This window comes from Erythranthe guttata, chromosome 12 (assembly GCF_056151865.1).
Source record: "Erythranthe guttata isolate IM_541 chromosome 12, IM_541, whole genome shotgun sequence".
Taxonomy (NCBI): Eukaryota; Viridiplantae; Streptophyta; class Magnoliopsida; order Lamiales; family Phrymaceae; genus Erythranthe; species Erythranthe guttata.
In genome coordinates, this window is record NC_142544.1 from 12850834 (window position 1) to 12867688 (window position 16855).

A 16855-nucleotide genomic window follows, 5' to 3' on the forward strand; every position below is an offset into this window, starting at 1 on the left:
TCGACTTCCAATAGCTTGTGGCTCCGCCCATTTTTGGTTAATTTTCTCAAATCATCCCTTTCAATAACATGTCCAATAACATATAAAATGAAATAATTGTTATACATAAAATTTGAAAACTTTGGTATAAATTAATGAAACACATAATTTAACAAAATGAAATTACCTATAAGCCATGATGGAAAAAGATGTAAACTAATTGCCACACATGCAATAGGATGAAGAAGATAAGAAACAAAATCTAAAGTCGGGTTACCAAAAGAAGAAGCCTTAGGTAGGGAAGAAATAAAATTCAAATGTTGCAGACATTCTGTAAAACGATGTCACAAAATCCGCTAGAGATGAAAATCAGATTTATTTACCCTTTTCTGTAAAAATCGAAAATCAGATTATTATAAATAATATCTAGGAGAATTTGATGAAAATCGATAATAATATTTAAAATAATATTTCGGAGATAAAAATTTAATAAAAAAATCAAAAAATAATATTTAGGAGATAAAAATCAAAAATAAAATTTAAAATAATGGTTAGGAAATAAAAATTTGATAAAAGATCGAAAATAATATTTCAAATAATGTTAATGAGATAAAAGTTGATAAAATATGAAAATAATAAATAGAATAATATTTAGGAGATAAAATATGATTAAAATCAAAATTATTATTTAAAATAATATTTAGGAGATAAAAATTTGATAAAAATCGAAAATAATATTTAGGAGACAATAATCTGATAAAAAACGAAAATAATATTTAGGAGATAAAAAACTAATAAAAACATGATACAACTCGAAAAAATATTTAAAATATTATTTAGGAGATATAAATTTGATAAAATTCGAAAATAATATTTAGGAGATAAAAATCTGCTAAAAGTTGAAAATTATATTTAAAATTATAGTTAGGACTTAGGAGATATAAATTTGATAGAATTAAAAAAATATTATTTATAATAATATTTAGGAGATAAAAATTTGATAAAAATAAAAAATAATATTTAGGAGACAAAAATCTGATAAAAATAAAAAATAATATTTAAAATAATATTTAAGGGATACAAATATGATAAAATTCAAAAATAATATTTACAATAATATTAAGGAGATAAAAATTTGATAAAAATTGAAAAAAAATTACAAATATGACATTAGGGTTTCTTAGGGTTGCCCTAGCGTTTCTTTCTTTTATATATAAGATTATTTATAATAATATTTAGGAGATAAAAATTTGATAAAAATAAAAAATAATATTTAGGAGACAAAAATCTGATAAAAATAAAAAATAATATTTAAAATAATATTTAGGGGATACAAATATGATAAAATTCAAAAATAATATTTACAATAATATTAAGGAGATAAAAATTTGATAAAAATTGAAAAAAAATTACAAATATGACATTAGGGTTTCTTAGGGTTGCCCTAGCGTTTCTTTCTTTTATATATAAGATATGCAGAAGTAAATCAACTCTTAAAAGGAAAATCAGAAAAGCTAAGTGGATAAAGGCAACAAAGTAAATGATAACCATATGCAAAAAAACATGTAAATAGACGGGGCATTCACATATCAAAATTGCTCGGAGTATATTAAAAAATATTTTGTAGATAATGATACCATTAATTTGTGCAGGAATACATTTTGTATCCGACAAAGTATCTTCACTGTGTACAAAAATGAAATTTAAATAAAATCATGTACGAACTAGCTAACTAAAATTCTATTGCTCTAAGATCTAGTATATGTGTATATATATATATCAATCTCTATCTCCTCAAGTAAGAGGTGATTTCAATGAATAACTCCTCACTGCAAGGGATTGTGAGGCCACCCATCGAATGATGGAATCCGAATTCTTCTTCGGATTGGCATAGAAGTTCTTGAAACGAAGGATGATTCAAATATGACAATGGGATTACGAAACGCTTCTTTTGATCACTCTCCCCAACATAAACGGCCAAATGCCCTTTTGGAACTTCAGTTGGTCTTCTCTCGTTGGATAAAGATCGTCTTAGCATTTGACGGATGGCCATTTCTGTATAAACTGAATCTTGTTTACCACAAATCAATAAGTTTCTTTGAAGTATTGTGAAAGATGAGAAAACTATAATATTTTTCAGAAGTTGTTGCTATTTGTAAATCAAGAAATGGTGTTGTATATATAGGCTAGCAAGAATTGATATATCCTTGAGAAATTTAAATGAGAGTAGTTAACATAGGAAGTGGATATGTGGTACTCGATGAAACTTGGAAAACATAGGCAAATGTAGTCACATGGTTTTGTCTTTGAATCATTATAAAGATTTTTATATCATACTAACTCTGGCAACATGTCCCTTAGATGACCATATGCATTTATACGCATATATAATATAGATGAATGGCCTTCACTTATTGAATTTGTGGTTAATAGACAATTCAAATAGGGGTCGTATGACGGGCCAAACATACTCGAAAATGGATGATCACATGTAATTGTCTGCCAATCAATTAGCTATGTATTACAATTACATATCAAACTTGGTTACGTAGCAAAATATATAAGATAACCGGGCCTTAAACGATAGGGTACATGTCATAATAAACAGATAATGACAGACTGTTCTATTTGCTGCATTAATTGCAAGAGGAAACTTTAGCTGTTTGTTATCATATTTGTAGGGTCGTTTAAGGGCCATGTTGGTGGAATGCAACATTTTCGATCATACAAATTCCTGTTTCCTTGAAATCATTATTATTTTGAAAGAAATATATCCATGTGATTTCATATGCGTATGTTTCTTCGAGTTTCAAAGGGCATCACCACACTTATCTACATTATTTCTTTATAGCCTATATATACAAAGCCAGTTCTTGATTACAAACAGCAAGAAGTCCTGAAAATACTCTAGCTTTCTCAGCTTTCACTTATTTCAAATACTTCCTAAAAAGAGCTTTTTTTTATTATAAAAAAAAAAGATGGCAATCCGCCAAATTTTGAGACGATCGTTATCCAGCGAAAGAAAATCAACTGAAGTTCCAAAGGGTCATTTGGCAGTGTATGTTGGGGAGAGTGAAAAGAAGCGTTTCGTAATTCCATTATCTTATTTGAACCACCCTTCGTTTCAAGATTTGTTGTGCCGAGCTGAAGAAGAATTCGGATTCCATCATCCAATGGGTGGACTAACCATTCCTTGCAGTGAAGATCTATTTGTTGATTTAACCTCTCATTTGAGCAGAACATGATATACATATCGATATATACGTGTTTAGGAGGATCACAATTTTGTAAATTAGTTTTTCATTCGAGAAGGATTCTTACTCTTGTTTTCAAGAAGAGAAATGTATAGAAGCACATAAATTACAGTACATATATACAACAGCCTTTAAGCCATTTTAAGATGCCAAAACATTGGTTGGTTTGATTTAATAATACTTATTTTATATGAACTCAACGATTGAAATCAATCTTCTGTTCTCTCTTATTACATTGATTTTCACAGTATGTGATCACCTCTATCAGAAGCATACTGTTGGACAAGATTTACTTGTGTTACTTAATCTTGTCATGTTTAACCAAGTTACACTGATTTACTTACTTCTGTTCTCTCTTATTACTGTTGGACAAGATTTACTTGTGATTACATTGATTCTTACTCTTGTCTTGATTTTCACAGTATGTGATCACCTCTTTTAATATGTTATTTTCAAAGGCTTAAAACATAAAATTGTAAATTTCTATTAAATGCGCTTTGAACTCGTATTTCTCCGTATTTATACTTATCAATAAACAAAATAGTAAAACTTGAACTTGAACTATAGTAAAACTTGAACTTGAATTGTTGGGGCGATTTCCTAAAAGAAAATTAACCCGGCAAAAAGAGGCGTATGCTGTTTGTATTTCGCCGAGCACACGTATTCTTTAGTAAAAGGCGAAATAATAGTTCATTATGTGCTCATCGCACAGCTGCATAATTTTTAATCAAGTGTCTGGGCTTGTATTTATTTATCTGGCTATAAACTCTTGTTAGGTTCTTTTCTGTATGTGGGATACTTTTCTCTTGTTTGTAATATTTAGAAACTCTTATTGTAATCCAAATATTGAGTTACATGAAATTTCACTAAATTGCCTTTGTCATACTTTTTCTAACATAGAAAGCAGAAAAGTCGTTTGACTACATACTTACCTGGCAGTAACAACACCTAAAAAATTAAATTAAAAAAACGAGAGCGAGTATTTGAGAAAAAGTTAAACAAAACACAACAAATATTACTGTCGTTAAATTAATGTAAACACAATAATATTACTGTCAACCACATCAATATTAATTCTTTTAGCTTTTTATTATGTTTGGTTGTTACACAATTATAGTGATTTTTGTTGTGTTAATATTACTGTGCTAGAGAGCAATATATCAATATTACTGTGTTAAACAATAATATAGTAATAATAACATTGTGTTAAACAGTAATATAATAGTAATAATACTGTGTTACACCGTAATATAGTAGTAATATTATTGTGTTAAACAATAATATAGTTAATATGACTGTCAACCACAACAATATTACTGTTTAAACGGGCCAAAAAATGTTGAAGGAAAGAAAATTTTCAAAAAAAAAAAAAATCAATGCTGGAGACCGGCGGTCAATGGCGGCAACGCACAAAATTGTAGTCCAAATTGGGTTAGGGCTCAAAATTGAATAATTGGTGAAATTTGGAGTCAAATTGAGATATATTAAATTGAATTAAAAGATGAAATTGGAGCATATTAAAATGTGATGGGGTAATTTAGTTTTTACACACCTCTTGAACATTATCTGAATTTTTTTGTAAAAGATTTTTTTTAACCCTTTATGAATAAGTAGACGACGATGAGCTTATTTGTAATAGACTCTAATTAAAATTTACTTAAATCTAATTTGGTTAAGAAATGATTTTCAAATTAACTTTTGGCGGGCGTAATTAATATAAATCTTGTCAAGCATAGAACAATGAATTATTTGGGCAAATAACGGCCAACCTCATGAGGTATGGTCAAATTACTAAAAAATCACTTTTGTTTGGGTAATTACAGCTACCCCTCCTTTTAAACATTTTTCAATAAAATTTATGTAATTCCGTTATTTACCGAACCAAATCGTATATTCAGTTCGGTAAACTATATGAAATGTTGGCGTACTGAAATTTCGATTCGGGTTTACCAATTTAGCATTCCTAAATTTACCTATGGAGGGGTTTTTTTGAAAGATAACACATAGTTGAGGGGGGTGGCTTCAATTACCCAAATAGGAGGGGTTTTTTGAAATGTGACCATAACTCAGGGTGGTGGCTATAATTTGCCCTGCTTATTTTTTCTCGGAAGCAAAATGCTTAACACGCAGGAACTAATATGGGTTTGGTAAATGCTACATCCGGTGAGATACAATGAGTGATTCTACACTATTGATCTACACATAATAACTCATGCACCCATATGCATGTGTGCTTAGTGAGTGATTATTTGCATAAATCTACGGTGCAAAATCACCCAATGGTTTTCAGGAAGTGTATCATCTCCTAGACCACTAATTTGAATTCCACGTAGGAGAGTAACATTGATTTATCTCTCAAACTTGTGTTATGTATTATAGTATCGTAAGAAAATTGTTTTTTTTTTTTTTTTAATTTAGAAACATAAAGAAAATTGTTTATCAGATGATAATATATATATTTTTAATTTTTTGCCCTTAAATATTACCACTAAAACAATTTATGTTTTCAAACTTTCATCTACGAAATATATCCTCGAACTTGCCACTTTTCAACAATTTATGTTCGACCGTAAACTATGTCAGTCAACTTGGATGGAAATATCACGCGTGGCGCACTTGATGTCGATCTGGCTATTAAAAGTCGATGACTTACACCCTAAGTCAATCTGGCCAAAAAACATGACATGGAGTGACATTTGGCAGTCAAATACCGACCTGGCACACAAATTAGTTGATCTAAACTCAATTCCCGAATTTCTAACTCACTCAAATCCCCAATTCCGAATTCTCATTTCTCAATTCACTTTTATCCTGTTAACCTTAGCCATCCAATTCCAAAATATCTTTCAATCGCGTAAATCCACACCCAAATTTTCAATTATGTCTCCATTCCTCTTCGGATCATAGGAAATTCGAAGTCATAAATCAATAAAAATCCAAAGTCTTACATTGCTAGAATTGTTGATCAAAGGTGCCGCGCACGGAGTCCTGTTTTGGGCACTTTGGGAGAAGAAAATGTCCAGAATTTGATCTTCTCTTCATATTCTACACTACAACATACAATTTGATATGAAATCAAAACTACCACCTACCAAATTCGCAAAACTGAAGTTCAAATATATCAACATTGAAGAAACTTATAAAAATCAAAAAGTGATGCTCGATGTGATGCTCCAGATCTACAAATTTGCAAAATTAGGGTTGGGCAATCTTGTTGTTGTTGTAGAATTTCACCTCAATTTGAGGTTTCGTACTAGGAATTTGGGGGTAGGGTTTCTGCATTCAAGTTCAATAAATTAGGGGTAGTGAAAAATTGGTGATTTTAAAATTGAAATAGAGGGAGAGAATGACGTGGTACTCCACGTCATGTTTTTCGGCTAGGTCGACTTAGGGTATAAGCCACGTCGAATTTTAACAGCCAAACCGACATCGCATGTGCCACATGTGATATTTCCATCCAAGTTGACTGACGAATTTGACGCCCGATCATAAATTGTTAAAAAGTGACAGGTTGGAAGACATATTTCGTGGATGAAAAAGTTTGAATATAAAAATCGTTTTAATGGTAAAGTTTATGGACGAAAAAATGTAATTTATCCGGCCACCAAATGCTTTGGGGAAGGAATTTTGATCTCCCACCCTTCCACCATTTTCTTTTTTCTTTTTTCCACCAAATTCTATTTTTATTTCCAAATGTAGAGGTGAAATTAAAATAGAATTTGATGTAATTAACACCTTTTAATCACTAGCATATAAAATAATAATTTTAACTAATTGCACGTGAATGTCCATTTTTTAACATATTTATTGTAAAACAATAGTTTTAATTAGTAAATTAGTTTTTAAAATATAAATATATTTTTTATTATTAATAAAAACATTAATTCTAATATATGTAGATATGCTTATGTTTAATTATTGTATATATTTTTGGTATTGATTTTTATTTTAACTAATTGCCTCATTGCTATAAATAAAGTATAATAAGAAACAATAAAGTAATTAACGAAACAAGCTTTAATTTTCTTTCATGTTTAGACAATTTTACTAAATTTTTATTATAATTCTTAATCTTATATATAAAAGAAAGAAACGCTAGGGCAACCCTAAGAAACCCTAATGTCATATTTGTAATTGTTTTTCAATTTTTATCAATTTTTTATCACCTTAATATTATTTTAAATATTATTTTCGAATTTTATCATATTTGTATCCCCTAAATATTATTTTAAATATTATTTTTTATTTTTATCAGATATTTGTCTCCTAAATATTATTTTTTATTTTTATCTCCTAAATATTATTATAAATAATATTTTTTTTTAATTTTATCAATTTTATATCTCCTAACTATAATTTTAAATATAATTTTCAACTTTTAGCATATTTTTATCTCCTAAATATTATTTTCAAATTTTATCAAAGTTATATCTCCTAAATAATATTTTAAATAATTTTTTCGAGTTTTATCATGTTTTTATTAGTTTTTTATCTCCTAAATATTAATTTTGTTTTTTATCAGATTATTATCTCCTAAATATTATTTTCGATTTGTATCAAATTTTTATCTCCTAAATATTATTTTAAATAATAATTTTGATTTTAATCATATTTTATCTCCTAAATATTATTCTCATTATTATTTTCGTTTTTTATCAACTTTTATCTCATTAACATTATTTGAAATATTATTTTCGATTTTTATCAAATTTTTATCTCCTAACTATTATTAAATTTTATTTTCGATTTTTATCAGATTTTTATCTCCTAAATATTATTTTTTGATTTTTTATCAAATTTTTATCTCCTAAATATTATTTTAAATATTATTATCGATTTTCATCAATTTTTTTATCTCCTAGATATCTTATATATAAAAGAAAGAAACGCTAGGGCAACCCTAAGAAACCCTAATGTCATATTTGTAATTTTTTTTCAATTTTTATCAATTTTTTATCACCTTAATATTATTTTAAATATTATTTTCGAATTTTATCATATTTGTATCCCCTAAATATTATTTTAAATATTATTTTTTATTTTTATCAGATATTTGTCTCCTAAATATTATTTTTTATTTTTATCTCCTAAATATTATTATAAATAATATTTTTTTTAATTTTATCAATTTTATATCTCCTAACTATAATTTTAAATATAATTTTCAACTTTTAGCATATTTTTATCTCCTAAATATTATTTTCAAATTTTATCAAAGTTATATCTCCTAAATAATATTTTAAATATTTTTTTCGAGTTTTATCATGTTTTTATTAGTTTTTTATCTCCTAAATATTAATTTTTTTTTTATCAGATTATTATCTCCTAAATATTATTTTCGATTTGTATCAAATTTTTATCTCCTAAATATTATTTTAAATAATAATTTTGATTTTAATCATATTTTATCTCCTAAATATTATTCTAATTATTATTTTCGTTTTTTATCAACTTTTATCTCATTAACATTATTTGAAATATTATTTTCGATTTTTATCAAATTTTTATCTCCTAACTATTATTAAATTTTATTTTCGATTTTTATCAGATTTTTATCTCCTAAATATTATTTTTTGATTTTTTATCAAATTTTTATCTCCTAAATATTATTTTAAATATTATTATCGATTTTCATCAATTTTTTATCTCCTAGATATCTTATATATAAAAGAAAGAAACGCTAGGGCAACCCTAAGAAACCCTAATGTCATATTTGTAATTATTTTTCAATTTTATCAAATTTTTATCTCCTTAATATTAATTTAAATATTATATTCGAATTTTATCATATTTGTATCCCCTAAATATTATTTTAAGAGTAAAAAGCAGTTTGCCCCCTAAACAAATGGTCGTTTTGCACTTTGCCCCCCAAACAACAAAAAATTGCACGTTCTTACCTAAACTTCGGTTTTTGTTGCACGGTGCCTCAAAATTGGAATTTTCCGGCCATTTTGACCGGAATCTTACGCACGTGCTTTTCACGTGAGTTTTAAAGGGGCAAAAGAGTCTTTTCACTTACATTCTTCATAAATTAAAAAAAAAAAAGACAAAAAGAAAAAAAGAAAGAAAAAGAAGAAGAAGAAGACGGAAAATCTGCAATTGGAGACAGAACATGTCAACACATTCGACGAGCTGGAGGAGGAAGTACTCTCCGCCGTCAGATCCAGATTCCACACCGTCTACACGATCGGCCCCCTCCAGCTTCTCGAGAAGGAGATTTACGGCGGCGGCGGCGACGCCATCGGATCGAATCTGTGGAAGGAAGACATGGAGTGTTTGGAGTGGCTGGATAAGAAGCAAAACGACGCCGTTCTGTACATCAATTTCGGCAGCATTACGCCGTTATCGGCGGGGCAAATGGTTGAGTTCGCTTGGGGTTTGGCGCAGAGCAACCACCAATTTCTGTGGATAATCTGACCCGATTTGGTTGACGGGAAGGGTTCGGTTCTGCCGGAGGGGTTTCTGGAGGAGACGAAGGGGCGGGGTTTGCTTGTCGGGTGGTGCCCGCAGGAGAAGGTTCTGGCACACGCGGCGGTGGGGGGGTTTCCGACACACTGCGGGTAGAATTCGACGGTGGAGACTATATCGGAGGAGTTCGCGTCAAAAGGCACAATTGCCGACCGAATTCTCCGGCACCAGCTGGACGAGCCGTCAATCGGTTACTACACGTGTGGAATCCTCAAGGGGTTAGAGTACTTGCATTCCAAGGGGATAGTGCACTGCAATATTAAAGGGAGCAACGTACTGTTGACCGAATTAAATGAAGTCAAAATTACCGACTTCGGCTGTGCTAAGTTTGCCGACGAGGCGGCAATCGGCGGCACTCCAATGTATAAGCCGCCCACGGTGAGGAGCAGGGTTTTCCCGCGGATATTTGGGCTTTGGGATGCACAGTTATCGAGATGTCCACCGGAAAATCACCGTGGCCTAACGCCGCGGCCACGCTTCGCCGGATTGCATTCTACGGCGAGGCTCCGGTGATTCCGGGTTTCATCTCCAGCGAGGCGAAGGATTTTTTGAGTAAGTGCTTGAGAGTTGATCCAAAACAGAGATGGACGGCGAAAGAGCGTTTACAGCATCCTTTTCTTGACGAAATTCGATTCGAACATTCAGAGAGAAGATCGAAGACGACACGTGTTCTCCGACGAGCATTCTTGATCACGTGGGTGTATGACAGCTTCTTTTTCGTTTATTTATTTATTCTTTTTCTTTTTCTTTTTCTTTTTTAATATTTATTTGTATTTAATATTAAAGATGCACTTGAAAGGACGAATTTACCCCTCAAATCTCACGTGCAAAGCACATGTTTTAACATTCCGGTTAAAATTGCCGGAAAATTAAGTTTAGGGGGCACCGTGCAACGAATTAACGAGTTCAGGTAAAAACGTGCAACTTTTTTTTGTTTGGGGGGTAAAGTGCAAATCGACCCTTAGTTTAGGGGGCAAACTGCTTTTTACTCTTATTTTAAATATTATTTTTTATTTTTATCAGATTTTTGTCTCCTAAATATTATTTTTTATTTTTATTAAATTTTTATCTCCTAAATATTATTATAAATATTATTTTTTTAATTTTATCAATTTTATATCTCCTAACTATAATTTTAAATATAATTTTCAAAATTTAGCAGATTTCTATCTCCTAAATATTATTTTAGAATTTTATCAAAGTTACATCTCCTAAATAATATTTTTAAATATTTTTTTCGAGTTTTATCATGTTTTTATTAGTTTTTTATCTCCTAAATATTAATTTTATTTTTTATCAGATTATTGTCTCCTAAATATTATTTTCGATTTGTATCAAATTTTTATCTCCTAAATATTATTTTAAATAATAATTTTGATTTTAATCATATTTTATCTCCTTAATATTATTCTAATTATTATTTTCGTATTTTATCAACTTTTATCTCATTAACATTATTTGAAATATTATTTTCGATTTTTATCCAATTTTTATCTTCTAACTATTATTTTAAATTTTATTTTCGATTTTTATCAGATTTTTATCTCCTAAATATTATTTTTTGATTTTTTTATCAAATTTTTATCTCCTAAATATTATTTTAAATATTATTATCGATTTTCATCAAATTCTCCTAGATATTATTTAGGGTAAATAGCATTAAACCACCTAAACTTTTTACGTTTTTGCGGATCACCACCTGAACAATTTTTTTTTGCACGAGTTCACCTGTACTCAATTAATTGTGCCACTTTGCCGTTTATTGCCCGTTTTCAGGTCATAATGACCGGTTCTGGACACACGCGCGTTGCACATGCGAAATCCAAGGGCATTGTTGGCTTTTTCATTTTTAAAATTGAATAAATGTAAAATAGAATAATTATTAAAAAAAAAAAAAACAAAAGGGTCTTCGTCTTGTTCCAATCCCAGAAGAAGATCCACCACATATACTGTACTGCTGCTGCTATATTTTTCCCTAATCATCACCATCATCAGACCAACAACAAGAAAAACGCCGCCGTTTACCCGCCGGCAATCAGCCGTAATTTCACATAGATGAACTCATCAAGGCCAACGGCGTTGGCGGCGGCAGACCATATCCAACCCCCCCATCCTACTCATCTAACTCACAATTTTCATCAACCATTTCTCTCATGTTGCAGCCACTCACCCCGAGTAACCAGCCTCTTGCACAACCACCAAGCTCACCACCACCACCACATCTTCTTCAGATCCGCCGCCATCATGACTGAAATTGGACCTAAAATTAGGTCCAAAATGTTCATTTAATTTCCCCCTTTCCCCAATTCAAGTTATATGAACACTATTTTCTCTCGATTTCTTCCTCCGAATGACTAGATCTTCTTCCAACGAATGGAGGATTATAGGATCTTCTCACAATTGAGGCCGCCCCATGCCACGGCGGCGGTGAGCGGCGCTCGACCGTGAGATCGGGTGTGCGCCGGTGGGCGGTGGGTGGTGAGATTGGTGCGACGACAGTGGTCATCCTTGGAATTGTAGAGGCGAGAAAGTAATTATGTCGGTGGTTTGTTCGGATTTTTTGGGCCATGAGTTCAAAATACAGGGCTGAGTTGCTGGGAACAAGATGACGTTTTTCTTTTTCTTTTTTTACTTATTCTATTTAAGAAAATTTCATTTCAAAAAAGAAACATAAAATAAAATAAATAAATGAAAATTAACATTTATTCAATTTTAAAAATGAAAAAGCCAACAATACCCTTGGATTTCGCATGTGCAATGCGCGTGTGTCCAGAACCGGTCATTATGACCTGAAAACGGGCAAAAAACGGCAAAGTGGCACAATTAATTGAGTACAGGTGAACTCTTGCAAAAAAAAAATGTTCAGGTGGTGATCCGCAAAAACGTAAAAAGTTTAGGTGGTTTAATGCTATTTACCCTATTATTTATAATAATCTGATTTTTGATTTTTACAGAAAAGGGTAAATAAATCTGATTTTCATCCCTAGCGAATTTTGTGACATCGTTTTACATAATGTCTGCAACATTTGAATTTTATTTCTTCCTTACCTAAGGCTTCTTCTTTTGGTAACCCGACTTTAGATTTTTTTTTTTTATCTTCTTCATCCTATTGACTGTGTGACAATTAGTTTACATCTTTTTCCATCATGGCTTATAGGTAATTTCATTTTGTTAAATTATGTGTTTCATTAATTTATACCAAAGTTTTCAAATTTTATGTATAACAATTATTTCATTTTATATGTTATTGGACATGTTATTAAAATGGATGATTTGAGAGAATTAACCAAAAATGGGCGGAGCCACAAGCTATTGGAAGTCGACCTTCAAGACTTATTGTTTGTATGCGATATTTAATTTATTGTTTATATTTATTTTTGTTTCTTAATTTTCCAATTGTTAATTCCAGCGGCAAAACAGCCTGAAAATGAGGCAGTGGAGAAGGGCTTAGTTCCGATGCAAGATGTATAGATGGCCTTTTATGTTGTCGATAGTTTAATTTTGATTATGTTAACTAAGTTATTAAATCTAATTACTTTTAAGTTCAACATGAAAGACATAGTTGATGATTTTTTTTCTGGTTCAAATTTTCAATCTACTGGTATTAGCTGATTCAATTCATTTGGAAAATTATTCAACAATAAAGTTATTTCTTTTTTTTTTGTGTGTAGTAGCTTCAACAGTAAAATTCATTTGATGATGTTCCAGTATAATAGAATTTTGATCATACGATACATCAAACGTTTGTTTATATTCTTACAACATCAAAACAATGCAATTTGTTGTCCCGTGCATCGCACGGGTACAATTACTAGTTTATATAATTCAAAATATTATTACTTACAATTGAATCTATAATTAATATTTATGAAATAAATTATACTAAAATTATGATAAACATTAAATTTATTATTTTGGGACATATATGGTGACATGTCATGGGAGACCAAACCAAATCTCATTGAGTTTGGGTGAGATTGATTTTTTCTTTTCTTGTTGAGGTGGTAATCCGCAAAAAGAGGCAAAATTTAGACGGTTTAATGTTATTTACCCTAAAGTAAAATAAAAAAAAATCATTTAAGATTATTCTTTTAGTCTTTTTTTTTTTAAAATCCCTCCCGTTCAGATTTGCAACAAACATAATCATAAATTAAGACCATTTCCAAAACAGAATCAACCATTCAAAAGAAAATCAGAAAAGCTAAGTGCATAAAAGCAACGAAGTAAATAGACGGGGCATTCACATTTCAAAATGGCTCGGAGTATACTAAAAATATTCTGTAGATAATTATGCCATTAATTTGTGCAGGAATACATTTTGTACCCAACAAAGTATCTTCACTGTGTACAAAAATGAAATTTAAATAAAATCGTCCACGAACTAGCTAACTAAAATTCTATTGCTCTAAGACCTAGTATATGTGTATGTATATCAAGCTCTATCTCCTCAAGTAAGAGGTGACATCAATGAATAATTCCTCACTACAAGGAATTGTGAGGCCACCCATCGGATGATGAAATCCGAATTCTTCTTCAGCTTGGCATAGCAATTCTTGAAATGAAGGATGGTTCAAATACGATAGTGGAATAACAAATCGCTTTTTTTCACTTGCCCCAACATAAACCGCGAAATGCCCTTTTGGAACTTCAGTTGATCTTCTTTCGTTGGATAAAGATCGTCTTAGCATTTGACGGATGGCCATTGTTTTATAAACTGAATCTTGTTTAATTATTTCAGATCAATAATCTTCCTTGAAGAATTGTGATTTGTGAAAGATGAGAAAACTATAATATTTTTCAGAAGTTGTTGCTATTTGTAAATCAAGAAACTGTGTTGTATATATAGGCTAGCAAGAATTGATATATCGTTGAGAAATTTAGATAAGCGTGGTTAACACAGAAAGTGGATATGTGGTACTCGATGAAACATGGAAAACATAGGCAAATGTAGTCACATGGTTTTGTCTTTGAATCATTATAATGATTTTTAGGCAACAATAATTTGTGATCGAAAATATTGTATCGTACTAACTCTGGCAGCATGTCCCTTAGATGACCATATGCATTTATACGCAAATATAATATAGATGAATGGCCTTCACTTATTGAATTTGTGGTTAATAGACAATTCAAATAGGGGTCGTATGACGGGCCAAACATACTCGAAAATGGAAGAACACATGTAATTGTCAGCCAATCAATTAGCTAGCTGTTATAATCACACATCAAACTTAGTTGCGTAACAAATATATAAGATAACATGACCTTAAACGATCGAGTCCATGTCATAATAAACAGACTATGAGAGACTTTGTTATATATATTGTTAGCTGTTACATACAACTTGAGCTGTTTGGTATCATATTTGTAGGGTCGTTTAAGGGCCATGTTGTTGATGGAATACGACATTTTCGATCACACAAATTCTTGTTTCCTTGAAACCATTATTATTTTGAAAGAAAAATCCATGTGATTTCATATTTGTATGTTTCTTCAAGTTTCATAGAGCACCACATTTATATTCAGCACACTTGTCTACATTATTTGTGTATAGACTATATATACAAAGCCATTTCTTGATTACGAACAACAAGTCCTGAAAATACTCTAGCTTTCTCAGCTTTCACTTGTTTCAAAAGAGCTTTTGATTAAAAAAAAGTTCAGCTAAACAAAATCACTACAAATAAATATGGCAATCCGCCAAATTTTGAGAAGATCGTTATCCAACGGAAAAAAGTCAGCTGAAGTTCCAAATGGTCATTTGGCTGTTTATGTTGGGGAGCGCGAAAAGAAGCGTTTCGTAATTCCATTATCTTATTTGAACCACCCTTCGTTTCAAGATTTGTTGTGCCGAGCTGAAGAACAATTTGGATTCCACCATCCAATGGGTGGACTAACCATTCCTTGCAGTGAAGATCTATTTGTTGATTTAACCTCTCATTTGAGCCGAGCATGATATACGTGTTTAGGAGGATCACAATTTTGTAAAATTAGTTTTTCTTTCGAGAAACATTCTTCCTCTTTGTTTTCAAGAAGCGAAATGTATAGAAGCACAAAATTACAGTATATATATGCAACACAGTTTAAGCCATTTTAAGATACCAAAGCATTGTTTGGTGAAATTTGATAATACTTATTTTATACGAACTCGACTATTCATACCAATCTTCTGTTCTCTCTTATTCTGATACTATATTACATTACAATTCACGTGTGTTTCTTCAATGAACAAAATAGTAAAACTTGAACTTGAATTGTTAGGGCAAATTTCTAAAAGAAAAATAACCCTAAAAAAATTAAAGAGGCGTATGCTGCGCTTGTATTGCGGCGAGTATGCGGTATTCTTTAGTAAAAAGCAAAAGAATAGTTCGCTATGTGCTCACTGCACAGTTGCGTATGGTTTAAACAAATCCTTGCCATTGTATTTATTTCTCTGGCTATAAATTATTTTTAAGTTCTTTTCTCTATGTGGGATACTTCTCTCTTGTTTAATTTGTTATATTTAGGAACTCTTGTAATCCAAAAGTTGAGTAACCTTTGTCATACTTTCTAACATAGAAAACAGAAAAGCCGTTTGACAACATACTTTTCTGGGAGTAACAACACCAAAACAAAAAAAATGACAAAAGTACAAAGTAACCATATGCATTTGTTGTAATCAGGATTAATAGTTTATGATGATAAGAACTTCTAGATAGGTAAGGCATTCACATATCAAAATGGCTTAGAATAAAAAAAAAATCTTTTATAGGTAATACCAGTAATTTGTTCAGGAATACAATTTGTACCCGCATGGGTGTAGCTCAACTGGTTCCGGAGGTGGTAAGTTGGTGCAAGGTCCTAGGATCGAATCCTGGCAGCCGCAGTGTGGGAATTTCAACTCCAATGAGTTGGTTTCTTGTGGGCACCAGGTCCGGGTCCGCTATCTTAACGGGCCGTTGAGTTACCATGATTTACATTCCTCCATCAATCCTTGTCGGGCCAAGGGATGGGGGCCCTGGGGGCGAGGGATTTCGCCTTTTGGTGCAAGGAATACAATTTGTACCCCGACAAAATATCTTCTCCGTGTAGAAAAAAAAAAAAAAAAGAAATGTCCACGAAGTGGCTAAGTATAAATAAAGAAAACAAAAATTGGGAAGGAAAATTCTTTTGAG

General features: G+C 30.9%; 5 protein-coding genes, 1 non-coding gene and 1 pseudogene across 6 annotated transcripts; 3 read left to right on the forward strand and 4 right to left on the reverse strand.

The window, feature by feature from the left end:
* Nucleotides 1-1594: 1594 nt before the first annotated feature.
* Nucleotides 1595-2187, reverse strand: LOC148766490 (auxin-responsive protein SAUR29-like). The gene has a single exon (XM_088827112.1). The coding sequence runs from the start codon at nucleotides 2030-2032 to the stop codon at nucleotides 1766-1768; it is 267 nt and encodes an 88-aa protein (XP_088683238.1). The 5' UTR covers nucleotides 2033-2187; the 3' UTR covers nucleotides 1595-1765.
* A 727-nt stretch (nucleotides 2188-2914) lies between these two features.
* LOC148766491 (auxin-responsive protein SAUR21-like) lies at nucleotides 2915-3446 on the forward strand. The gene has a single exon (XM_088827111.1). It carries the CDS (start codon nucleotides 2958-2960, stop codon nucleotides 3222-3224), a length of 267 nt encoding a protein of 88 aa, XP_088683237.1. The 5' UTR covers nucleotides 2915-2957; the 3' UTR covers nucleotides 3225-3446.
* A 384-nt stretch (nucleotides 3447-3830) lies between these two features.
* LOC148766492 (U5 spliceosomal RNA) lies at nucleotides 3831-3947 on the reverse strand. Its single transcript, XR_016035150.1, has one exon. It is a non-coding gene; the product is annotated as a U5 spliceosomal RNA (small nuclear RNA).
* Nucleotides 3948-5371: 1424 nt separating this feature from the next.
* Nucleotides 5372-10579, forward strand: LOC105966724 (mitogen-activated protein kinase kinase kinase 17). Its single transcript, XM_088827319.1, is given in 6 exon segments — nucleotides 5372-5396; nucleotides 9343-9593; nucleotides 9672-9749; nucleotides 9798-10065; nucleotides 10068-10333; nucleotides 10336-10579. Coding segments are annotated over 6 exon segments (960 nt in total). The 3' UTR covers nucleotides 10408-10579.
* A 3387-nt stretch (nucleotides 10580-13966) lies between these two features.
* On the reverse strand, nucleotides 13967-14454 carry LOC148766493 (auxin-responsive protein SAUR21-like). Its single transcript, XM_088827114.1, has one exon. It carries the CDS (start codon nucleotides 14402-14404, stop codon nucleotides 14141-14143), a length of 264 nt encoding a protein of 87 aa, XP_088683240.1. The 5' UTR covers nucleotides 14405-14454; the 3' UTR covers nucleotides 13967-14140.
* A 936-nt stretch (nucleotides 14455-15390) lies between these two features.
* On the forward strand, nucleotides 15391-15796 carry LOC148766494 (auxin-induced protein 15A-like). Its single transcript, XM_088827113.1, has one exon. The coding sequence runs from the start codon at nucleotides 15391-15393 to the stop codon at nucleotides 15655-15657; it is 267 nt and encodes an 88-aa protein (XP_088683239.1). The 3' UTR covers nucleotides 15658-15796.
* Nucleotides 15797-15965: 169 nt separating this feature from the next.
* Nucleotides 15966-16093, reverse strand: LOC148766495 (U5 spliceosomal RNA; annotated as a pseudogene).
* Between the last annotated feature and the right edge of the window lie 762 nt (nucleotides 16094-16855).